General features: G+C 37.8%; 1 protein-coding gene across 2 annotated transcripts in view; it reads right to left on the reverse strand.

Moving 5' to 3' along the window:
- Positions 1-26,813, reverse strand: part of epha7 (eph receptor A7) — a 292,093-nt gene that overhangs the window by 58,270 nt on the left and 207,010 nt on the right. For both annotated transcript variants that reach the window (XM_069887093.1, XM_069887094.1), the window contains exons 6-7: positions 12,966-13,090; positions 7,937-8,105 (exon numbers count right to left, since the gene is read on the reverse strand). In XM_069887093.1, the coding sequence (XP_069743194.1) occupies positions 7,937-8,105; positions 12,966-13,090 (294 nt within the window). The remainder of the gene's footprint in view (positions 1-7,936; positions 8,106-12,965; positions 13,091-26,813) is intronic.

Genomic DNA, 26,813 nt, shown 5'->3' on the forward strand with positions numbered 1-26,813 from the left:
CAAATATATTAAAGGCCAGTCAATGGATCATGTAAAACATAGTCAATTAAGTGCTACTGTATTGGACAGACTACATTTCAATAATTTTGATGTACATTATACAACACACCCAGTGTATAATTTTTAAAAAATCATATAAATCATGCAATAATATTATCAGCTTCTTCACCAGACCTTCGTCAAGTGCTGAGATAATGACCACTAACAATATATAACATTGGTTACATTTCATTGGGAAATCATCATTAACAGGGGTTTTCCACAGACATAACTCAGTAAGTATATCATAACATTGTCACCATGTGTTTTAGGCACAGTTAAAATTCAAAGACATATCAAGTATATGATGGTCATCCATGAGAATAGCCAGGAAAAGAGGAATCTGTCCATGGAGCTAGAAGGTAAAGATGATCTCCTAAATGAACGCTTTTCATCAGTATTCACAAAGGAAAAGGGCTTTTGAATATAGAACAATACAACACAGTACAGGCCCTTGATGTTCTGCTGATCCATAAATTCCTTCCTTTAAAAAAAAAGTACTAAACATTCTCTACTCTGTAACCCTCTATTTTTCTTTCAGCCACGTGTCTAAGTGTCTCTTAACTGCCTCCAATGTTTCAGCCTCCACCACCATCCCTGGCAAGGCATTCCAGGCACCCACAACTCAGTGTAAAGAAAAAACTTACCCCTGACATCTCCCCTAAATTTCCTTCCCTTAACTTTGTACTCATGTCCTCTGGTGTTTGCTGATCCTGCCCTGGGAAACAAGTGTTGGCTGTCCATGCTATCTATGCCTCTCATAATCTTGTAGATCTCTATTAAGTCTCCACTCATTCTTCTATGTGCCAAAGACAAAAGTCCCAACTCTGCTAACATTAGCTCATTGACTTGTTTTCCAATCAGGCAACATCCAGGTAAGTATCTTCTTCATCCTCTCCATAGCTTCAACATCCTTCCTATAATGAGGTGACTAGAATTGAACACAATACTCTAAATGTGGTCTCACCATAGATTTGTAGAGTTGCAACATGGCTTCTCTACTCCTGAATTCAATCCCCCTATGAATGAAGCCTAGTATCCCATAGGCCTTATTAACTATCCTATCAACCTGTGTGGTGAACTTGAGGGATTTGAACCCCAAGGTCCCTCTGTTCATCCATACTCTTAAGTAACTGACCATTAACCCTGTACTCAGCCTTCTGATTTGTCCTTCCAAAATGCATCACTTTACACTTATCCAGATTGAAATCCATCTCCCATTATTCTGCCCAATTCTGCAACCTGTCTCTATCCTCTTGTAACCTTTTACAACCTTCAACTCCATCCACAACTTCTCCAACCTTCGTGTCATCTGCAGACTTACTGACTCATCCTTCTGCCTCTTCATCCAGGTAATTTATAAAAATCACAACAACATTAGTCCCAGAACAGATCCTTGAGGCACTCCAATAGTCAACGTCCTCCAGGCAGAATACTTTGCTTCCACTACTACTGTTTTCTTCCTACAAGCCATTTTTAAAAATCTACATAGCCAAGTTTCCAATAATTCCATGCCTCATGGCTTTCTGGATGATTCTCTCATGGGGGACCTTGTCAAATGCTTTGCTAAAATCCATATAGAGCACATCTACCACCCAACCCTCATCAATTACTTTTGTTACCTCCTTTAAAAACTCAATTAGACTCAAGGCACGATCTTCCCTTCACAAAGACATGCTGATTATCCTTGATTAGTCTGTTCTTCACCAAATGCTCATAGATCCTATCTTTAAGAATCAGTTCCATTAATTTGCACAACACTGACATATCTCTCACTAATGATTCCTCGGATTCTCGCTATTGTCCTTTTTAAACAAAGGGACGACATTTGCCATTTTCCAATCCTCTAGCATCTCCCTGGCAGCCAAAGAGGATTCAAAGCTATCTCTTCTCTCACTTCCCACCACAACCTGGGGTATATTGCATGCAGCTACAGGGACATCAATTTTGATATTTTTAAGAAGATCCAAAACTTCCACTTCCTTAATCTCCTCATTGTCCAGCACACATGCCTGTTCAATTCCAACCTCACCATGATCAAGATCCTTTTCTCCTGTGATTACTAATGCAAAGTATTAATTTAGAACCTCCCCAACCTCCTCTGCCTCCAGGTACATGTTGCCTCCTTTATCCTTCGGTGGCCCTACCTTCATTCTCATCATCCTTCAGTTCTTCACATTCACAAAGAATGCCTTGGGGTTCTCCTTAATTCTAAATGCCAAGGGCTTCTCAGGCCCCCTTCAAGCTCTCCTAAGTCCTTTCTTAAGCTCCTCTTTGGCTATCAAATACTTCTCATGAGCCCTTCCTGTTTCCTATATCTAATGTATGCTTTCTTCTTCTTCTTGACTAGTTGCCAAAACTGTTTCAAAAGCCACGGTTCCCTTTTCCTACCATATGTTTCTTGTCTCAGTGGGACAAACCTATCTTGAACCCTACACAAGAGGTCCATAAATTTCCTCCATATTATTTCTGTGGTTTCACCCTTAAACACAAGTTTCCAATTTGTTTTCGCTAGATCCTACCTCATCTCATCATAATTAGCCCTTCCCCAATTAAGCACTTTCCCTATTTAACTGTTTTTATCCTTTTCCACAGCTGTGTTGAAGCTCAAGGAATTGTGGTCATTCTCACCAAAATGGTCTGCCACCTGACTAGGTTCATTTGCAGTTGTACTTTGTAGTTGGAGGATTCAGCAAAGAGTAAGGTGAACTTATAAGCAGGTCACCATATATAAAGAGATGTATCATGCTTCAGCAGCTTTAAAGATGTATAAATTTGCATGGTTGGGTGAGATTTATCACAAGTTGCTATTGGAGGCAAGGGAAAAGTTTGCTGAAGCTGAGAATTTTTAGATCTTCATGGGTCATGTCAGGTGATAGATGACTGGAGAATGGCAAATATTGTCTCATTTTTCACGAAAGGCAGCATGAAAATGCCTCGCTATCACAGACCTCTGAGTCTAATACAGTCAAACTCATTTTATCTGGAATTCAAGCAACCGACAGCCTCAGGTAACCAGCAAGAAAAATTGTGGAAAATAAATACCGTATATTTCAGCCTATAAGTCAAGTCATGAAAACCCCCCCCCCCACCCCCACCAAAAAAAAAGGAGTCAACTTATATGCCGGATATACTTTTGAGACCTTAAATTCAGTTCAAAATCCAATCTGCACTGATCTGGCGTATAAATCGACCCTTGAAAAATACAATTTGGCGTATAATTCGACCCTTAATAAACCAAAAAAAACCCAATTGCCACAGATTTTCATTGAGATTTTTATTGAAAATAACAACACAATTAGCACCCTTCAAAAATGCAATCATTGTCTGAAAACAACATTGAGAACCCGTGAAAATAATTCTCACTATCATCGTCTGAAGGAAAAAGTGGTAAGAACATCCATATTGTCAATGTTTAAACAGTCATCATGTGTCCCAGTTTATTTTTGATGAGGCAATTTCAGATTTGTCGTCAGTCTCCCACAATAATTCATCTTCCATTCCATCAATTGCACAAGAGATACCCCACTTTTTATCACTGTCTCTACTTTAACTTTGTCCCTTGCTTTGAGCATGAAGTTACACAGCATATCAAGTGACACATTGTTAATGACTTTTCTGCACTCAACATCCATGTACTCCGTTCCCTGCGCACATGGTCTTTGAATGGCTAGTTCAGCAGATGACAAGAGGTTGCAATATAGACGTCGTACCATCCAGGATAACTGCCATATAAGTAGATGTAGTGCTAATCTACTTTTATTGTTCTCAGTTATGTGACTATAAAAAATATCCCAGATGAGCAAACTCCATTCTTTGTGTAATCTGCCTGGCCGCCTGTCCCGCACATTGTCCATCCATAGTTTTATACTATTTTCATCCATCCATCTTTTTTCATGAAAATGTAAAAAAATACCTGCAGGAAATTTCATTTTCAGTTTAATTTTGCATTTGATGATTACCATGGGTCTTAACTTTGTCCTGTTGGTCACACATGATAACACCGCAGTAAATCTGGTCCTTTTGTGTCCTGTACTTCTGGTTTGCGTGGTTTTAACACCTGTCCATTCCACTATTCTATTGCTTATTATGTCAAAATTCATGAGGGTTTCGGATATTTGCTAATACAAACTTGTGTTTAATGCTGGTTCTGTAATAATAAGCTGGAGAAAACGTATAAATTTATGATCGAGATCTTTTGGTAGTTTCTGGTGTTTGTTTTTTTTGGTGTAATACCAGATTTTTCGTGTTCACGAAATGATTGCACCAGACTTCTGTAGCCTTAAAATCATGACTGAGGTCTGGGTGCGGCTTGACTCACTGTAGTGCAAATTTTCTTATTTTATTTCAGGTGACTATGTAGCAATCTTGCCTCTGTTCAAGTACCTGTTCTGCCACGTGATTTTCCAACCCTGGCCAATGAGTGATTCCTTTTCTCAAAGAATATTGCCTTTTTGATATTTTTCTTAAAGTCTCTTCTTTCTTCCTCCAACTTCTCATACACTTCATGTTTTCTCGCAGCAGCCCAGTGGTTGGCTTTCTTGGCCATTTCTATCACTTTCTACTAAAAGCTCACTTCATATTTTTATCATGTGCTGCGTTGTGTCAATGGACCCTCCATGATATTAATCACCTCCAGCCAATGCCCAGCAGATCAATCCACTTGATCTATGGGGGCTTGATGTATATGCCAGTCAACAGCCCATTACAGGCATCGTGAATTTTGGGGGGTCAATGTAGGCCAGTCAATAGGGCACCTCTGGCAGCCAGAAAATGGGGGTCGACTTATACGCTGAATATAACATAAAACTCTTGAAAAAGTGAAGGGGGGTTCGACTCATACGACAAAATATATGATAAGTAAAAATACGGAAGTTTAAAATCGGCATGCCTCACCTTTAGTTCACCTATCACACAACATATGATCTCAAGCAACCAAAAAATACATTTATCTAGCATCTAGTGTCAGCTAACAGTGGTTTTACTTTATCAGTACCTGGAAAGTTAAGAGAAAAATAAATTTGAGGAACAGGATTAATGAAAAGGAAAGGACTAATCAGAAATTGTCAATATGTTTTTGTCAAGAGCAAATTCTGTTCGACCATTCTGTTTGGATTGGATTTTTTTAATGAGGGAACTAAGTATACAGAAGATGTGGGTTACATCAACTTTTGTAAGCTCTTTGATAAGGTCCTATGTAGGAGATTTGTACAAAAGGTTAGGGGCCATGGGATCAAGGGGAAATTGTTAAATTGGATCCAAAATTGGTTTGACATTATCAGACTGAGGATGATCGTGAGGGATTTCTTTTTGTGATTGGGTCCCTGTGACTAAGTATCCACAGGGATCAGTCCCAAGACCCTGTTATTTCTGATAAATATGAATGATTTAGAAGTTGATGTAGGTAGCGTGATCAGCAAGGTCACAAGGACTGGTGGAGTGGTTGACAGTGTGGAGATTAGGATTAGTCTACAAGGTGAAAGCAATGTGTTGGTAAAATGGGATGGGAAATGGCAGATGGAATTTAATTTGGATAAATAGGAGGAGATCCTTTTTAGGAGTAAAAATGATATATGGACATACACCATGAATGTTTGAGTCTGAGGGAATATTGACCAACATAGATGTTAAACTCTAAGGATCCTTGAAGTAGGCACTGCAAGTAGATAACATGGTTAAGACACATGAACACCAGTCTTCATCAATTGGGACTTTGAATACAAGAACAGGGAGGCTATGTTCATTAAACATTGGTCAGACCTCAGCTAGAACATTGTGTGCAGTTCTGTTTATCACACCATGGGAAGGATGAGATCCGGGAGAGGATGCAGACAAAATTCATCAGTATGTTGACTGAGATGAGTTTCCTATCCCCTGGAGTGTAGGAGGTTAAAAGGGGACATGATTGAGGACTATCAATACGAAAGATGGAAGGAAACCTTTCCTCATATCAGAGGCAGATGAAGCTGGAGGACAGATTAGGTTAAGGGATTTAGAGATTTAGAATAGTGCTGAGAGGAATATTTTTCACCCACAGAATATCGGCTTGAGAGAGGGATGGAAGCAGAATCACTGACAGCATCTAAGTATCTAGTCGATCACTTGAATCAAAATCAGAATCCGGTTTATTGTCTGAGCATGTCTTGAAATGTTGTGTTCAGTGTTGGGCAGAACAAGGTGCAAACATTAACATAAATTGCACTTGCATAAATACAAGATTTAAAAAAAATAAATAACGTACAAAAAAAGAGAACAAGTGAGGTAGTTCCATTGGTTCATTATCTTTTCTGAAATCGGATGGTGGAGGGGAAGAAGCTGTTTTGTAAAGTTGAGTGGGTGTCTTCAGTCTCCTAGTAGCAATCAGAAAGGGGCATGGCCTGGGTGATTAAAGTCCCAGGCATAGAAGTCCAAGAGCCAAGGGATGGAAGATGGAATTATTATGGATGGATCAGTCTGGATGCGGTGGGCTGAAAAGCCCATTCCATGCTGTATGCTTCTAAGAGTTATTATATATTAGCATTATCAGTACATGGCAACATATCACAAATAAGAATATGCATATGTTGTGTTTACTCAGACATAATGTGTTTTCATTCAATGTGCCCACAGAACATACAACAGCTGACAGTCCACGTGAGGCACATCTATAAATATATAAAGAATTGATGGTGCACCTAAAACCAGTAGAGAAAAGCATTATCATGCAACAGTCAGTTAATGCAGCTAATACCTAGAAATAAATTGAGCGATATGGCTTATTTATTAAGTCATGTTTATTATTCATTAAACTCAAACCATCCTTTGAATCGTTGTTGGGAGATGACTGCTTGTGGAGGCACGTGCTTAAAATCCAAAAGCCTTATCTAAAAAAAATTAATCACAGGGCAAAAGAATCAACCTTCAAAGGAATCTATGGACTTGGGCTTCAGTTGACAAGATACTTAGAGCTGATTTAAAAAAAACTTGTAACAAGATTTGGTTTACTATCATCTGGCACAAAAACTGCAGCAAAAATATCATTCCTGGGAAAAGAAACCTCAACAAATTTTACAATTCTTCCCATTTCCTGAAACCAAGCTACTGATTCATTCGTTAACTTCTGACACTTTAAAACTGTATTGAATTATTTGTGAGGGCAGTAGGATTGATGTTTGGCCATCCCATCCCATGGATCCTGCCCAACCTATCCTCACCCAAGAAGCATAGATAGGCAGATTTTATCACAGAGAGCCAGCAGAAGTAGGTCTTGACAATGTTTCATATCAAGTGCCTTAGATTAGTTTTGTCTGGGTGCCACAGGACTTGCAAAGCCAACCGTGTCTCATTCAGCAAATTTCTCAGTACCCCCAGGCGCCCCATCCCACCATTATGCATTTAGCATTAGGAATAGTGAACCATCATCTTCAATTAAAGTAAGCTTATCATTAGAATTTATTACTCCGTACACTGAAGAACAACATTGTGGAAAGATGCAGGCTGGTGCAGAAGAGTACATTAGTTATTTATTACACTATATTCTCAAGCAAATACTGTATATTCCTTTTACTTAGCCTTTCTTTACTGCTATAGAAAACTAACAAGCAAATAGAGTCTAGCAAAATAAACTAGCCGTTTTGAAAAAAGGTTCTGACCTAAAACATTGACTGATCATTTCTCTCCATGGATGCTAGGTTCCTCCAGCCTCTTTTTGTTCATTTTGCAGTTTTTGTGCTTCTTTAGCAAATAAATCTGTTGGATATTCAAGGACTGGACCTCTGCTGTAATTGTTCTTGTACTGTCCATGAAGGACAGCATTGGATCCTTCACACCTGTTTTTGCTTCCCAAGTGACAATGAATCCATTTTGAGCACCTTTCTTTTGCCCAATAATGCAGAATGGATGCATTCTTGATTCTTACCTGTACTCTCCTCTAGGGTTAAGACTTCTAGCCTGGGGCTGTAGTTTCCATATCCAGCAGTGGTAAAGGCTCTGATCTGGAATATATACGCTGTGCCTGGTTTCAGGTTATTAATGGTGGTTGATGTTGAGGTAGATTTTACTGTGGAGTAAGTGCGATCTTTTAGGTTCTGGAAAAAAAATAATTTGTATTAACGGCTTTGGTAAGATCAAAAAGTGGGAGGTAGAATATATGTATTTTTGGTTTTTTTTATTGTTGCTTAGAAATTCAATGGCAATTGAAAATTGATTTATTTTTGCTGGAATGAAACATGAGACTATTCCCAGGTCATTTTGCATTTCTCTGAAGATTTGTCCAAGCACATAACAGTGAGTAAAATACATGTATATTTTTTGTGCAGGACTACCTGTTCTTCCCAGCACAGTTTCCCTGAAATTTCCCCTCAGTCCCAGGCCAGAGTTCCTGTAATATTCATGTTTCTATCAGGGCCAAACTTCTATCTCTACGTCCAGTATTGGCACTGGCCTCTGAGACTCCCTCTGCGCCTCCCCAGCCATCATTACTGGTGAACCTAATTCACCAAACCCAGCCACAGATCACATATTTTCAAGCTCAGAAGCACTGAATTGAAATATGCATAGTCTTCCACTCTTCTGCCCATCTCATGCACAGTTCTTTAGTGTGCACTTTAGGTTACCAAATTTAACTTATTTTTTTTTAAATGGTATGCTTCATGTTCAATAATAATATTCGGGAATTAGTTAAAAAAGCTGTTTATTCAATTAAAGGATTCAAATAATATTCAGAAACCACTAGAGCTTCGATCCTACAGTTTATGACATCACCTGAACCTTGTGATTAAATTATAGTCTTGGAACTTACCCCTGGGAACCTATTACATTTTATCTGTTCATATCCTATCTTGTTAAAAGAAGCTGTTTAAAGCTTATTTCAGTCTATTATTTTAATACTTTCATCTTTGTTCAGATTACATCTCTCAAAAGAACCACTCAGCCTTTAAATGTTCTCTGCTTAATACACGGATTTTGATTCTGGTACTATATCTTGTTCCAGCATTAATTCATTTTATCACTTTATCTGCACAGGAAAACAAACTTCAAAGTGAATATTTTCCCATCTAGCACTGAGGAGCCATTTGCTGCCAGGGAGAGATTGTGAGCATTGTTCTGCTGCCTTGTAATTTACTCTCTGGATCTTTGTTATTGGGAAATTGAAAAATACCAGTGATTTTCATCTGATTAGTTAACATCAATGTTTGGGACCACTATTAAACTGATCTTGGCCCACCAGGCATTCTATTATAACGATGATTTTTTTTTCCATTAGAATGCCCATCCGGCCACACTCTTATTCTCAGAGCCGGAGATCTTCTGTGTTCTAGTTGATGATCGGCAATATTTCTGTTACCAGTGGAGGCAAAAAATACAGCAGGGTGCTAGCATGTTGCAGATCCTCTACTGGATAAAGAGTAAATTCCTGGATAGGGCTGACTTCAGTAATGGTGCTTGTAACAGTAATGACTCTTTATAGTCGGCAACAAACTAGCCACATTCCAATATCAGTAACCAGCTGCTCATCTTTGTCCTATTATACTAGGGTGTCATTTGGGGGACAACTGAAGGAATACAACCAAAACATTGAATATAAATTTCAGAACACATGAAAGGGCCTAATCAGGGAACATAATAATTTGAATGAACCCAATTTTGTAGCAGTGGCAGGAAACCTTGCTTAATACTAGTATATCAGAAAATGACAGAGGTGTCACCATTACTTTTTTGTTTGTTTAAAAAGAAATGGGAATGTTTTGCAATTTTTAAGAACTTATTTCATGCCCAGCTTGTAACATTTGCCCACTTCTTTTGACCTAAACCGATACTTCTGAACTTTTAGAATGCTTTTGATAAAGTCCCGCACAGGAGATTAGTGTACAAACTTAAAGTACACGGTATAAGAGGTATGGTATTGAGGTGGATAGAGAATTGGTTGACAGGCAGGAAGCAAAGAGTAGGAATAAACGGGTTCTTTTCAGAATGGCAGCCAGTGACTAGTGGGATACCACAAGGCTCAGTTATTTACAATGTATATCAATGACTTAGAGAATAGAAAGCAGCATCTCCAAGTTTGCAGACGACATGAAGCTAGGTGGCAGGTGAGCTGTGTAGAGGATGCAGGGTGACTTGGACAAGTTAGGTGAGTGGGCCAAGGCATGGCAGATGTAATATAATATGGATAAATGTGAGGTTATCCACTTTGGGGGCAAGGATAGGACAGAAGTTTATTACCTAAATGGTGTCCAATTAGGAAAAGGAGAGATGCAACAAGACCTGGGTGTTGCTGAGCACTAGCCATTGAAAGTGGTCATGCAGGTACAGCAGGCAGTGAGGAAAGCGAATGGTGTGTTGGATTCATAGCAAGAGGATTTGAGTACAGGAGCAGAGAGGTTCTACTGCAGCTGTACAGGGCCTTGGTGAGATGACACCTAGCGTATTGTGTTTTGGTCTCCTTATCTGAAGAAAGACACCCTTGCTATAGAGAGAGAGCAAAGAAGGTTCACTAGATTGATACCAGGGATGGCAGGACTTGGATATGAAGAAAGGCTGGATTGACTAGGCTTATACTTGCTGGAATTTAGAAGATTAAGGTTAGATCTTATAGAAACATATAAAATTTTTAAGGGATTACACAGGCTAGATGCAGGAAGGTTATTCCCAATGTTGGGGAAAACCAGAACCAGGGGTCACAGTTTAAGGATAAGGGAGAAGTCTTTTAGGACTGAGATGAGGAAAAAAATTGTTTTCTCTCAGAGAGTGGTGAATCTGTGGAATTCTTTGCCACAGGAAGTAGTTCAAGTAGGTTCCTTTTCTATATTTAAGAGGGAGTTAGATTTGTCCCTTATGGCTAAGGGGATCAGGGGGTATGGGGAGAAAGCAGGTACTGGGTACTGAGTAGATGATCAGCCATGATCCAAATGAATGGCGGTGTAGGCTTGAAAGCCAAATGGCCACTCCTACACCTATTTTCTATGTTTCAAAAATGTCCAGTGATTCTGTTAGGCTAGGCCAAAGTTATGAGATAGTTATTTCTACCCCGTGCTCATGTCTGATGTTTGATGATAATCAACAGGGGGCAGGATAGATCATATACAGGACAAACTATTTTTTACCTCTTTTCAGCACATTTTCATAGGATCATCTTGGAAGATATAATTCAATCCTAAATTATTAACAGTCTATCTCCAACAAATCCATTTCTTCTCATCCTCCATTCTCATGTCCAGCACCATCTGAGAAGCTTATAAATTTTACTACATTCTATTATATTCCTTCACTCCCTTCTCAGACCAATCTTTCATCAATCTTCAGAGTTGTGCAGATAATCTCCCCTCCTTTTGCTATTCTATCTCATCAGACCTCATTAGACAGAGCCCCTCCAAATCCAGTTGACACATTAATAAAATACAATAATCTAAAGCCTGCAGATATCAGAAACAAATCATGTTCTTGCTCTTCACCACTCTTCACACAATAGTTCATAGATTTTTATCACTCAGTGCCAGCTCATCTCTGTGAATCTACTTGTTTCCAGCAGGTATCAGCAGACACCATCACTACTTACACACACCTTCTTTGACAACCACGTTTGCACTTCCCCCTTTCTCCCTCATTCATCATGTATGGTTTTTAGACTGCAATGTCGGGAAAAATTAACATAATTAATGTTTGTGTGGTCGTTCATAATGGGTGATTTTTTAAAAGACTGTAAGTACCTTAGTGCAACAGTCCTGGTGGTTGGACATGCAGTAGAGTAGAAGACCTTCAACAAATTTTTCGGGTACAATTTACACTGCAGGCTTCCTCCAAAAAGATGTAGAAGTCCTGCAGGATAAATCGTGCTGCAGGAATTGACTCAAAATTCCTGCACATTCCTTTTCAGACTGTCCATGTAGTGGCAAAATTCCTTGATTGTGCAGTTACATCCCTGCAGTCTAAAAACCATAACTGTTGATCATTCCCCGTTCTTCCATTTCCTTGCTTCCATAATCTATCTCTGTAGCACCATTCTTGTGTGCTTTAATCCATCAGCCTGCAGAAGGTCACCACCTTTCCAATGAATTCCATCCTGACCCCCATGTTCCTTCAGGACTTCATCTCATGTCCTTTCCATCCACTTTTTAATTATACATTTTCCACAGAATCAATTTTGGACTTAAGTATGCAGTTAATATGCTGCATTGGTCACTGTGCTGTTATGAAGGGTTGAATTGTCACCATTATAATGCCCCTCTCCATTCTGTGATTCATTATTTACATGTAGAAAAACAATTTCATAGCAAAGGTTTACTCAATAAATTTAGCCTCTGAATGCTAAGGAAGATGTTTTTGCCATTTATTGGCATTCTTATTCTTGAAAATAGTTGAAGATGAAGGCAAGTGATTGAGCACCTCCCCTTGGTAAGAAATTACAGTGAGGATCTTTTCCCTGGAAATATAAGAGGATACAAAGTACATTGCATTTGATCATCCTGGGAACGTCATGACACCTTTCATGTGTCATCATTTATTTAGCCACAAGGGGAATATTATTCGGATGCATTGCCTAAACATATGGATTTCAGCAGAGGTGACCCAGAAGCAATTGGCAATCTCCTCAATAACTTGGGTAATGGCTTCAAGCCTTCTTGCCCCTAAATGGTACGGCCGGTGACTTTATTTTAATATATGGGAGATGGGCATCACTGGTAAGGTCAACATTTATTGCCTATCACCAACTGCGATGGAGAAGATGGTAGTGAATTATTGTACACCTGCTGGTGAAAATACTCCCATGATCCAGTGAAGATGAAGGTAATATTATTTTGTTTTCATTACTAGGAGGTTTATAGTCAAAGCAATCCAACAACTAATCTCTTAATAGCATTAAATCTGTTTTGTTGAAACTAGACTGAGGTGCCTTGAATAATGGGATCCATGGAGGGTGGATACTTACATGATTGTGCAGCTCTCACCTTTTCATAGTACTTGATTTCATATTCTGTGATTACTCCATTGGGATGCGCTGGCTCCTTCCAGGAGAGATTGACAGTCCTCTGCTGCACTCTATCCTTCATTACACCACTAACCTGTGAGGGAGCTATTTGGACAAGTAATGTCAATAGGAATTAGACAAGCTTCCTGCTCAACTGAAATCAATGTCAAAATGAATCAGTGGCATATCTCTGCAGTTTCATTAAAACACTTCCTATTATTTTCATTTGGGATCTTATAAATATTCAAATCAGAGCTCGTTAATGTTTATAGCCATAATAGAAATTTAAATTAAAGTGCAAATATGGGAAGATGGTTTCATTTGGCACAACAAAAAATAACAATGATATGTTTTGAGAGAAAATTATGTAAATTTATTTAAATTCAGGCAGCAAAATACCTGCAGATTATTGTTAGAGTAAAGAAGGGAAGAATTATTGCTCTGAAGTATGCTTTTTTTTCTCTGCACAAATAAATCTGCATCTCAAAAGTGTCCAACAACCGTTGGTCTTTTCTGCTCATTCTCATAATATTTTCTAACTTCCCAAAATAATTTTAATCCTAAAGGAACCATGCCTGTGCCAAGTAAGAAATGTGAACTATGTCCACTCAGCCAGTGTCACGCACACTGACACCATCCTGGAAGAGTGTTGTTCATGACAGATTGGGGACTGTAGTATACATAAGAGACATTGACTTTTCCCTCCCTCAATCTCCATGTGGGTATCTTTTAAAGGGAACCTACACCCAAGTGGTCTCGAGGCATTAAAATTGCAAGAGGATTTCTCCCATGGGAAATCAATAAAGTCTTCAAAGGGCAATGGTCATCCCCCTTGAGGTCGCAGCAGGAATTAGGAAACTACATAAAATTTCAGACCCATAGAACTTTTTATGAATGAGAACGGTATATTTCTCATGAATTAGAACAGGGGTAACGCCTTTACAGCAACAGCTATCACCGTGCTGTCTGTAAGGAGTTTGTGCATTCTTCCTATGTCCGCGCAAAGTTTACCCCGGGAGTTCCAGTTTCCTCCCACCCTTCAAAAATGGGGTGTAGGTTAATTGCGTGTAAATTGGGCGGCACGGGCTCATGGGCCGAAATGGTCTGTTAGCATGTCTAAATTCTAAAAATAAAAAAATAAAATTTAAACAATTTTGTTTTAAAAACAGAAAGCCTTTATAAAATTGCATTTTGGCTTTCAATTCAAATTTATATAAGTATTGGTAGTAAAATCAAACATCAACTTTCATCCATATATACATTCAATTATTTCAATAAATAAAACTAGATATTACACTAATTAAATAACTAATTATGTGTTGGGTTATACCAGTTGTTTAAAGTGAATGAATTTTAACAAAATGCTGTGCAATTAAAACTGGCAGAGTGTACTGAAAATTTTTCTTGTTCTCTCACACTTTTCAAAAAGTCAAAGAGGAAAAGAAAGTTAATAAAACATTTATTTTTCCAAATTATTAAATATTTGTCTCAAAGAAAAATAATATTAATTATATTTTAATCTTTAGAGGAAATAATAAAATATAGCAATTTATGTGAATTTTACCCATCATTTCCCTGTTCTGATCAAATCAAAGGTCAACCGTAAAAAAAAAGATTATTTTATAAATCAATTTAGCTTGGTGTGTATTTAGTGACCAAATAAATTCCTAAACAAGGTTATTGTTTCCTCTGGAAACGTGGTTTGTGGAGATCTGGAACAAACATTATAACTTATTACAAATTAAATCAAAAACGTTTGCATTGCTGGAATAAACACTTTCAGGTTTTTCTTTTGAATATCTTGGATCAATTTTCCAGATCAAAAATGGACATCCTGACGATGCTACCAAGTGTAGGTTTCCCATAGAAAAAAAACTGATTGAATTTCATAACCATGCTTTTCAAAGAGAGTGCTTTGGCAGTGGAGAACATTAAGATTTATTTATTTCTCATCAATAAATTGATGCTAATGTTTTAATTTTCTCTCCCTTTAGCTTCAACTGAAGTAAACAACAACCATCTGCTTCAATTATAAAAGTCATATCCCATGGGTATGTGAGGTTTGAAATTATTCCTCGATGACTACATATCCTCTCCGCCACCCTCACTTCTCCCTCTGCTTTCATCTCTCCAGAAACTGGAGCATCCTCGTGGGTTGCTCATTTAATCTCCATCCCTGCAACTACTGTCATCCGTTCTTGGTGACAGCTGCCAATTTTATTACGAAGATTTATGACCCATCGACCCATAATGCATTTTAAGTTCATTTCCTATGCCGTAGGCGAGGTGGCAATGACAGAGACTCCTTGCTGTAATTGAAATACTCGCTACTGACTACTTATTCACTTGTTCACATCAATTACAGGGCTGTTAACACAGGCAGCCACAAGTAAAATGAAAAAAACAAAGAGAATTCAATGTTGACTCGACAATTTAATACCAATTAATTTAAGTGCTTCCCTCATCAGAAAATCCAAAGGCTCCCATTAGCAACCCTTTGGGCTTCGATAGGGTATGAAAAACAGATCAGAAATATTCCTGCTGGGCCCTTTCATGAAATAGAGATGGGCACAGCAGCCATCTCACATAAGAAAATAGTTTTCATGTCTGGCCACTAATTAACAAAGGAAGTAATGGTCTTCAGAGAGGGATATCAGTGGCTGAACAGCTAAAAATTATTGGCCATTGATACAATGAAGCCTGAGAAAATAGGATGAACAGCTTTTTCTTGTTTCTAAAATGAAAGTCTCAAGTCTTTAAAACAAAAAAGCAAATTCTGATTGTTTCCAAAATGTGAAAGGTTTGAATGTATAGAGACATTAAAGATTGCTAATGTGAATATGAAAAAGCAATATCATTCTTGACCACTTGTTCAAAATAGTACCTGCTGTAAGTGGGGTGAAAGATGCATTTAGTATCAGATCGAAGAATTAGCCCAGAATCATTTTTGATCATGTGATTTGTAAAAGGATTCCTTGCTGAAGTTAAGGGGGATGTGACATCAGACTTTTAATGGGTTCCATTGTGACTTTGCACAGACAACACTAATGACTGCAGCATTTCTCTTTGCTTTAAGCTTGATTCTTGTATTTTGCTAAGCATTCAGCATTCTACAATGAGGATTTCAGAGTTCAATTAATTTTGTTATATTTAACTATTTCATAATAGCAAAATCATAACAGCAAGCAAAAAATTGTAAATCTAACATCAATTTTTAAATTTGCATTAATTTATATACAAATGGCTTAAGTACAAGTATTCAGGATATGATTATTATCCACCTGCAATTCAGACAATATTTGTATGACTGTAACATTGTGTTTTTAACACAGCAAACGATGTCAGTGTTCTTTAGAGGTGCTGACAAACAAAACCTGATAACTGGCCTCAAAAGGAGATATCAATTCAGATAAACAGAAGTTTATTCAGTGGAGGTTTTCAGGAGGCATTGTAAGTACAAAGAGATCTATCAAGACAAGATTTAGGGAAAAATTTTAGAACTTAAAAAGGATGAAGTCAAAACCAGCAGTGACGTGATTGCAATCGTGGGTTCTCAAGATGCCAATATAGTGGCGGTGTAGCAATCGAGATCCTTCTTTCATCTATCTTGGTGATGGGCAGAAAGCCAACATTGTTCTAAAATGATGGAGTTTATTATCTTTTACCTCCATGCCTTCTTTGCATCTGATAATATGTTTTATAAATAACAAACCAGAATCCTAGAGGCCATCTGAAAATATTAAAAAAAACACTAAATTTAAAAGTTGACGTTAGATTTACAATTTTTTGCTTGCTGTTATGACTTTGCTTAGAATTCCTGAAATAGTTAAATATAACAAAATTAATTGGTCAAGGATTTCTTTGTCCTAACCCACAAAAAAAATTGTATTTTCAATATGCAACTGATAATGACTCGCATCCTTTTAAATCAGCAATTTAGTCGTGATTTTAACATCTTTACAGATTAAACAGAGAAACACATTGACAGATGTCACTGTAGCAGAGAATGGTTTGATTGCTCTGCTTGACTTAAAGCACCTGTCTTCATAAAACCCTCTATGACTGTATCAAGATATTTGAAATTGCATTGGCAAACCTGGCTCCTCTATTAAAGCTTAATGTACTTAGGAAATGTTCTCTGCCTTGTGCCAAGCTGGAATACATTATTAAAAGACCATCGGTCGGAGGGGAGTTTGCAATATTATTTTGCGCCCACATGCTGGTTTGTCTGAATCTTGCCATTAGCACCGACAATGGCAGAAGAACCAGCTGCTGGTTTGATGTCAATTTCTTGCAGCATATTTCAATATGTGCGCGGCACCAGCTGGGCATCACAAAGCGATCAACACTGTAACCAAGGTTTTCAAGTGGGCATTCTCATCGGGAGCTCTGCTTGAGAAAATAAGAGTTCAAAGAAAATAATATCTCAGCGCTTGTAGTTTTCCAAGCAATTCACCTTGTAAGGTATTACTCCATACTGGAAGGTCTTGGACAGGAAATTAAGAGTTAAAAGCAATGATCACATTTTCAGACAACATATATTTCAACTTTATATTTTAAAAAACACAGTTGTACAATGATCAAAATGTGATTTATGTCCTGGTTGGAGGTGAATAGAAAAATGAAAGACTCGCCTTTCTAAAACATTTCATTTTGTCCCCTCTGAAAAGACTCAAAGAACAACAATTAATTACTTTTGATGGGCAATCAATGGTTTATGCACGTGAATAAAAATGAAGTGTTTGGTGGTTATAGGTTAGCCATCAATGCTGCAGTATCAAAAGATTTGAAATAAGAAAGAAAGCATTAAAACATGTTGGCCAAAAGTCTAACCGTTGGCAAGTTATAGGAGTGGTAGCACATTAAATGGACCTACTGACAATAGAAGATCCCACCGTGCCTGACGTGAACAAAAACACCTTTGCTTGATTGGAGTATTGTAATTAATCACATTTTTAAAAAGTAAAATTAACCAAACTTTAGGGACAAGGAATTCAAATAGTTCCCATTGAGTTGTATTTCTTAAAAGAAGCACAATATTTCCTATTTAAAATCAAATAAAAATCAACACAGTTTATCTTGCAATTTTTCACTGGTGAATTTCCAAAGCTTCGGTGAAATCTGGCCTGCAGCTCAAAACGTTAGTCAAGCCAGTCTGTGAATTCAGCATTTCTACCATTCAAACGTTCTCAGGAAAGGCTTCAGATCTTCTGAAGTTGCACTGGTCACGTTTCAGTTTATAATTAGTACCACTGAATTTGGTCTTTGATTTTTGATATCATGGCCTTTATCTTAAGTAAATCACAACATTCTGTTAGACACCCTGATTGTAATAAAAGCACAAAATGCTAGAGAAGATCAGCAGGTCAAACAGCGTCATTTATGGAGCAAAGGGAAAGATACACAAGTGATGTTTCGGGTTTGAGCCCTTCATCAAAGTATGATAAAAGGCCAGCAAGCGTCCGAACAAAAGGGTGGGGGGGGGGTGCAAGGCAGGAGATGAAATGTAGAGAAAGGAGGGACAGCAGCAATGAGGGGTAGCGGGGATGGTAGGGTTGTGTGGGTGAAAGACTGGATAGACAGGAAAGGGTGAAGGGAAAGAAAAGGCAAGCAGATTTAATGGAAAGCAGTCAAGTCAATGTTCATGCCATGTGGCTGGAGGGTGCCACGTTCATGCCATATGGCTTATCTTATGAAGTTTGTGCGACCCCATCACACTACAAAGGCAAAATATTGTGTTTGGCAAAAATATGAAATGAAACTAAAGCTGGAAATAGCATATCAAACCATGGAAAGAGAAACAGAGTTAAAACTTCAAGTCAATGTTCTGATGAAAGGTCATTTATCAGAGATATTTAAAAATTTTCTTTGTTCATACATGTTTTTTCACCTGCTGCTGCATTGTTTTTATATCAGAGGGTTATTTGGGTTTGCACTGATATGCAAATGATAAATAGTTCATTATTATTTTTTCTTAGTTTAATTAGTACCATTTTTAGAACATAGAGCAGGCATATTGTGAGCACCATGGGGCTCAGGGACAAATGTGGCCTAATGAATGGCTTTTTTCCATTTCTTAAATGCTACAAATTTTCTCCATGGAAACAATCATTGCATTTCTGATATGATGTTTGCATACCCATTGTCAGAGTTTTATAGTATAGAAACAGTAGCTCAACTTGTCCATGCCAACTAAGTTGTCTACCTAAGTTAGTCCCATTTTCCTGCATTTGACCCAAATCCTTGCCTTTCAGCCTCTCATTATCATTCAAACCCACCAGCCCCAATAACTTGTGAACCCTTTGGCAACCCGTGATAGTACAGATTCTATCACCAATGTGCAGGATTGTCGTGTAGGATGACTGTGATTGGCTGAAAGCGTAGCCACACCTACTGGCAGGTCTTAAAGGATTGCTCCTAGCCAGACCAGGTCATTCTGAACTGGTCGACCTACTTGTGATATGCTCCAGTCTTTTAGTTAATAAAACTAACAGTGGTTTGGATCAACAAGTCTTTGGTTCTTTCGAGGCGCTCTACGCACCCTATCCAGCAAAAGATATCAGGCCTATTGCTGGGTGACCATTACAGTGGAAAGTTCCTGTTCTTATTGCACTAACCTATGAAAGCAAACTTGCCAAACATCTTCCTCACCACTCTGTCCACTATATCTGTGTGCTACAGCATGCAACAGAAGATAATGGAGTGATATCCAATTGATCAGTTTATCTTTTTAGTGGATTTGGAGAATGTTGCTACCTCTTCAAAATTCAATGGAAGAATAAGCAAAACAATGTCAGCACCTTCTCCCAGATTGATACCCACAACACTGGGCATGCTGTTCCAATGCCCGACACCAATTGACTGAAACTGAATCTGCAATCCAAGCTTTTTAATGATGGGAGATTATCAGGTGAACAGTGGAAAATATTCAAGGATGTTCTCAAAGTCTCTGGAAAAAAAACATCTCTACTAGCTCCTGGGGATCCATGACCGAATGTCAGTCAAAGTCTTGATGGAGCATTAACATTGAGAACATTGGTAGTGTGTGGTCACCAGGCTTTAAAAAAAAGTAATCCTCCCTCACAAGGCACTGGGTAGAAGAATAACACTCAAAAAGGGAATAATGCATTAAAGCTTAAAAGTTAAAAAAAAGCTTTCTTTGAAATGTTTACATTTACCAAATCAGAAATGGTTCATGATTGCAATCACAAGATTGTTAACCTGAATAAAATGGGACACTTTCTGCAGACAGAATAATATTTTAACTCCTTGAACAAAGTCTGCAAAGGGTTAATGTCAAAGCTGTTCAGGAAATTATTTTAAACAATAATCGGCTCTGCTTTAGTAAAGTGATTCAATGGGTTTAGTCACTTTTAGGTTCTGTCTGAAATGGAAGTGAATGTAATGTGAGTAAACATGAAGCTCATGTTACAAAGTTGTGCTGTTCTTTATCTGACTACATCTGAGAACTCAAAATGAACTCAAGAAATTTCTCAGCTTTTAAATGGTTATCTCTTTTGATGACTCTAATTTTAGATGCCTGAATTCGGTTTTCTCATTTCAGTGGAGATTGAGTCCCAATTTTCCTGCGTTGTTTTAAGTGGAGTATCAGTAGAATCTCTAAATAAATGATAGAAGCTAATACTTCTCTCTAAAGTTCTTGTTGGTTAGACTAGCGAATATATGCAAATTCCAGCAAACACAACATTTGTGAAGCAATAATACTAAGTGCACAAAATTCCAAATGCTATCAAAATGCAACAGAGCAGGATCTGTATTGATCTTGAACAGCATCTTTGCCCAGTCTCAAAATATCAGGACAACATGACCATAAAAGGTGCAGTGAACATATCATAGTTGTAAAGCTGCATCAGTCTTGTCAATTACAAAAATGGTCTGGCATGTAGTGCTCCAAATGAGTTTTCTTGCAGTTAATGTAAAGGTGCTGTAAGAAATAAAGCACAAAAATCTGTCGACACTGTGGATGAAGTAAAAACAGAAAATGCTGGAAAAGCTCAGAAGGTGAAATAGTGTCCTTTATGTAGCAAAGGTAAAAGTACATAACTGGTTTTGGGCTTGAGCCCTTCTTCAAGGCATGAGAGAATGCTGACAGGCGACCAAACAAAAAAGTGGAGGGGAGGGGGTGGGCAAAGGCATCTAGACCACAATCCAGAGTCCTTCCATTACCAAGCCAAGGGAAATCCCCGCAAACAAAAGAGGGGTTGTAATGACAAGGTGCACAGTGGTGGCAATGGTGTAATAGAGAATACATGTAACAATATTCATTTACGGAAATGTATGGTTATGACAATAAGGACATGAAAATAATTTGAAAATTTTTCTTTTTTGTAAATAATTTATTGTAAATAAGTTTATTTTTGGTGAAAAAAATTGATCAAGCAGAATGAGCCATTGGTTCTACAAGTTCCATAACCTGCTCCTGCCTACATTCCAGGTTCATCGAGAAATTGTTGCCTATTCTCAATTGGCCTGTTAGAATACATTCTGGATTGAATTTCTTGGGGAACCTAAGCCATCAAAACATGTCACCTTAGTGTGGAAAGCAGCCAGTGAAGTATTTGTGACACTGGAAGAATTGGCTTAAAGTTGCTGGCTTTAAGTAAAACAACATTTAAGAAAAACCTCTTGTGGTCTGGCCAAGCATACTGGTCTGGCCAAGCATACTGGATATAGATTTTTCATTAAGTTGTACTACATTGTGCCCGTTGAATTTGCAAGTCAATCATTTGGGAGGGAGTCAAATAACATTGGACAATGAGGATTTTTCTTCCTGAACACTTCTGGGTGTATTTTATGGATTTTGAGCTGCTGATCACAAAATCACAACATTTTCCTATCACATACCATTTTTTAGATATAACCTATTTCTGTGATTTCCTCTCATACTTTAAAAGTCCACTTCAAACATTCAAAACCATAAAGTGCAACATGTCATTGAAAATTCATTTTCTGCATTCGCACTTAAACTTCTCCCCTGCTGCTCTTGGTACAGTCAGTGATGCACATGACAAGAGATTTCACCAGGACATTACGACATAGTAAAGTGGTATCAGGGCAACTGCAATTGATCAATGCCGGCTGATTAGAGGCATCAGATGCTGAGTACAAAGGTAAAACAGTGCTAAAACATTTTAGATCATTTGAACTAATGCAATGTGTCAGCATCATTATGTGATTAAACATGCTAAATTCAATAAAAGTTAATTTAATGTTTTTCCAAGTTCCTCAGTGATACAGCAAATCTGAAATTATATTTGTGTTCAGCTTAAAGTTGTCTGCCATAATTTCCATTTTATTTTTCAGGAAGCAAACCTTTTGGGGAAAAAAAATTGTTGTCCAGTGGTATTGTGTGATGACAAAAACTACAATTGGATCCATGATGCTGCCTTGGACCTGTTACTTAGTTTCATTTGCAAGATACCAAAGAAGTTCTCAGCAGTTGAATTATGCATTTTCTTTTAAGTAGAATCAGCCAGAAAGTGAGGGTGTTTAAATAAATCAGTAGACTCAATCAGTGCACCAGACATTCAAATGCACTGAAAGAATCCACATTTTTCCCCCTCTGGTCAGCAGTGGATCAGTGAACTGAAAAATAAATCTTAAATGAGGATGGGCTCTTCCTTTGACTAACATTGAGGAATTTTTTCCACATAATATGACAAGGTTTTTTCCTTTGAGGTTTGATTCAGTATTTGGCTGAAAGACAAGTGGACTGGTCTGATTCATAAAAGCCTGTCAGAGCTGGCCATTGCTATCCAGAGAAAAATCAAGAGACATTTGAGAGGAAACACATTTTCTGCTTTGACATTATCACCTCCAATTAGCTATATAGTTCAGGTATATACTAAACTATTTTGGAATATTAAGTGGTAACCTACAACAATTATGTAAAATGGCTGGTATCAGTAAAGTTTTGTTAAACATAATTTTGTTTTGTTGATCTGCTATTGTCCACCTGAGCCCAAAGTTAAAGCCGACTCCAGAATCTTAAAAAAATATCTTGCAAGAGAACCATAAAGAATACAGATATACTTCCCTATAAATGCATTGGACAATAATGAGGACAATAATGGTGTAGATTCCAGTGAGGTGTGTCGTGAAGGAAGAAGTACCCAGGTGAAGAACTTGGAGAAAGTCATTAAGGGAGTGTCCAGGGCTAATTAGTAGAATTTTATTTGGAATGTGGCATAATTATATTTGCAAACACCATGGGAATATTTTCTCTTTATTGAATTTTTTTCCCCCATTGGCATTTGTGACTAAGCAGATGCTGTGATGGCCATCATCAGAAGGAACAGAAGTTGTAAGACTGTTGGCGAACGAGCAGTTATGACGGTGAATTTACACTATGACAAGTTGTTTTTTCTGATTGAACCATGCAAAAAAAGAGGCTGCTGAGGCTACCACCACGCTTCTGCTTCCTCCATATCCTCCTGTTCTAACTACTCAGCATGTGATGAGTGATCCCCCCCTCCCCCCAAAGTGCAGATGAGACAAGCAAGAACCTTGATACCTTTGCTGAGTACAGCAGATTTTTTTCAAATGGTCAGGTAGCAATATTATTGCTTCACCATGCTAAGGAATTGCCTTAACAGATTTTATCTGACAATATGGCTTTCATTATATGCATGGTGGGCATGAGATATGAACAGGAGTCATCTATTAAGTCATTAGCAAAAGCCATTGACCCCAGTGGTTGCTGTGGGTGGCACAGCAGACTGCCAGAGAATAAAAGCATTGTGACTGTGGCCAGGAAACTGGTCATAGATCAGCGTGATTTGTTGCCTGTGGTCACATACCAGACAGAAAAGCTCAAGATCATGAAAAACCTAGACAAAATAAATATAGAGAAACTACTTCCATTGGTGGAAGGGTCAAAAACTAGAAGAAAGAGATTCACAGTAACAGGCAAACAATAACCTGAAGAGACACAAGAAGAATATATGGCATATAGTTAGGTCTTTCTGAAACAAACGTTTTCAAAAATGAATTCCAAATGGAAAGTAGAACATGTGAGAGAAAAGGGAAAGAACCAGGAAATTGAACTACTGGGTAACTGGATTGTTCTGACAAAAAGCTGTTAGCTTGAAAGACCTCTTCTGTGTTGAAACCAATGGATAATCCTATTATATTTGTGCACTCAATTTTAGGTAATTTAAGAAGCTATTTCTGTCATTTTAATTCCAGACAGATTCAGTTAAATCTATCAGTTCCAAGAAAAGCATCAACAATTGTGGACAGATAGAGCTGATTATATCCCCTGTGATTCATAAAGATTCCTCCTCAGACTAACAGTGAGTAATATATTGAGTGCGATTGCTACACATTTGTAAATGTGGTTAGTAAGACCAAAGCTCAAAATTCTGACTTACAAAATGACATTGGTTATGAAAAGCCAATCATCCACAAATGCTTGCTAAGAACATATAAAATAGTAACAGGGACATGTCGTACTTCACATCCAAATTTTAATGAGCTCAATTTTAGAAGTGAGTTAACGCATGCAGCCGCTATGTTTTGCATTACATGCTGTTGGCAAATTTTTAATGCAATGTAAGTTTTGCGTTTGAGGCAAGACAATTGATGTGGAGAGAAAAAAAGACTTGCATTTTTGTTCCATCTCCCTCAGCCTTAAGGATATCCAGTGCAGTTGGAAAACTGAAGTACAGTACTTTAACAGTGCATGTAATACTGATCTATGAGAAATTATGAAGCATTTGGTCATTCCTTTATCTCGTGATATCTAGTCAGTTGACACTAAAACACTGCTCATATGCAAAGTGATACTGAAATGAACCAAGTTTAAAATAAGAGATAAATTATCAACAGCTGATGTTATAACATGGGGATTTCATTTTGGTTTTAATTAATTGCCCATTGAATTCTGGACTAATTAATGCAAATCTATGACTTTAACACTTGTTAATGTTCCAAATCTTATGCCTTCAACTCAAAATGACTGAGTACATTTGGCTTGGCACTTGCTGGCACAATGAACAAACTATAGAAAATTTCTCATCAGATATTTCCACTCTCACATTTCCACCAATCAACATATTAAACCTGCTACAGAAATTATGCAGATCAACTGATTAATGTAATTTTAGCAGGATTTACAGCTGAGATGCGAAGCATCTTTCACTTCAGAGCCTCGGGTCAGGACAGGCACAAGGTATGACTAGTGGAGGTAAAGAAAACTCCCAATTGGCTGATGAGATTAAAAGTCGCCAACCTTGGATGTCAATGTCATTGGAATTGAAATGGGATCATGAGCAGGAGTAGCGAGAGCTTCTCTTTTATATTCCACATTGACCTCTTCCCAGCTGATGAGATTCCAGTTTGTGTTGTATCAATGTCTTTTTGTAAACATGAACGGGGAACTTCCCATTTGTTTTGGTGAGTTATGCACTAGCTAATGTGATAATAAAACTGATCGACAAGATTCTTAGATTTAAGTTTCAATCTTCACTTCAAAAATTGAAGTTTTTTCGTCAGTTTGGAATAAGGATTTATTGTCAAAATAAATCTGTTATGGTAGCTGGGGAACTTGGATTTAGTTGATTTTTTATTATTGCACCTCTTGTATGAGATGCTAGATTATTAATGGTGACCATGAAACAAATGGATTATTCCAAATCTGGGATCTAGAGCAAAACGCAAACTGCCGGAGGAACTTAGCAGGTTGAGATAGTTGTAAATTCCCAGAAATACATTTATTTCTTTGAGAACAGGACATTGGCAATCCTCAGCCAGTCTATCTACATTTCGCCAACCCCACTACACTGTTTGAAATGTAACTTTTTGCAAACCTTTGGCAAACTGTTCAGCACTTAATTTTTATAAATTACAAATAGACAATAAATATGTCTAAGCATATATTTATTCAAGTGAAAGACCATCAATTTGAAATGTTAACTATATTTCTCTCCCCAGATGCTGTTATTCCAGCATTTTACTTTAGTCCATATTTTCAGCATCTCCAGTCATTTTCCATCATTAAGGTAAATAAATATTATCTTTCTCAATAACAGTCACAACAAAATCTCAGTCAGGGTGACAATAAGTCAGCCACAATTGGTTTCAATGTATTTGTCAGCCTGGTCTTAGTATTAATCAGTAACTAGTGATGCGCAAATTGGATGAATGTTCTTAGCTGTGGCATCTATTGTACTAAATATCCCACCAACATTAATCCAAAAGCATTGCTACTTCTCTTCCAGGAATGCTCACTTTGAAGAAGCCTTGCTTCTCTATCTAGTTGGATTTTATTTCTTCGCATTTGACCTTGCTCATCTTTATTGGATAGTGTTTCACTTCTTTTTTGATCATGTTCTGACCAATGCTTTCTTCGACGTCTTTTCTTTGCCAATATCTTCGGCTTTAACTTATTCCACGTGGGTACCAACTGATGTTACCGTACCACATTCCAGACACCATCTTGATTACCGATATCTTCCGTCCTTTTTAATTTCAGCATCAAATCGCACCCTGAGTTTCGAATTTAATGCCACACCTTGGCGTATGAATCATCTTGACCTCTCTCCGGTAGCACTGAATCATTCTTTCTTAAAGGTCCACGGTTTTCCACCTCCATGTTTTGCCACCTCCAGAGCTTCATTGTAGTTTGCTTTTCTCCTGCCATTTTGATGAAAGATGAGTAATGTTTAATTGTAACCTAGTGACTCTCTCCACAGATTCGGCCTGAGGTGCTACGCATTTCCAGCATCCTCTGTTTAACATTTACTTTGTTTTCTATCCATAGGTCCCCTGTAGAGGATTTCCAATTATTTCTGATTTTATTTCAGAT

Source organism: Narcine bancroftii, chromosome 6, assembly GCF_036971445.1.
Source record: "Narcine bancroftii isolate sNarBan1 chromosome 6, sNarBan1.hap1, whole genome shotgun sequence".
Lineage (NCBI taxonomy): Eukaryota > Metazoa > Chordata > Chondrichthyes > Torpediniformes > Narcinidae > Narcine > Narcine bancroftii.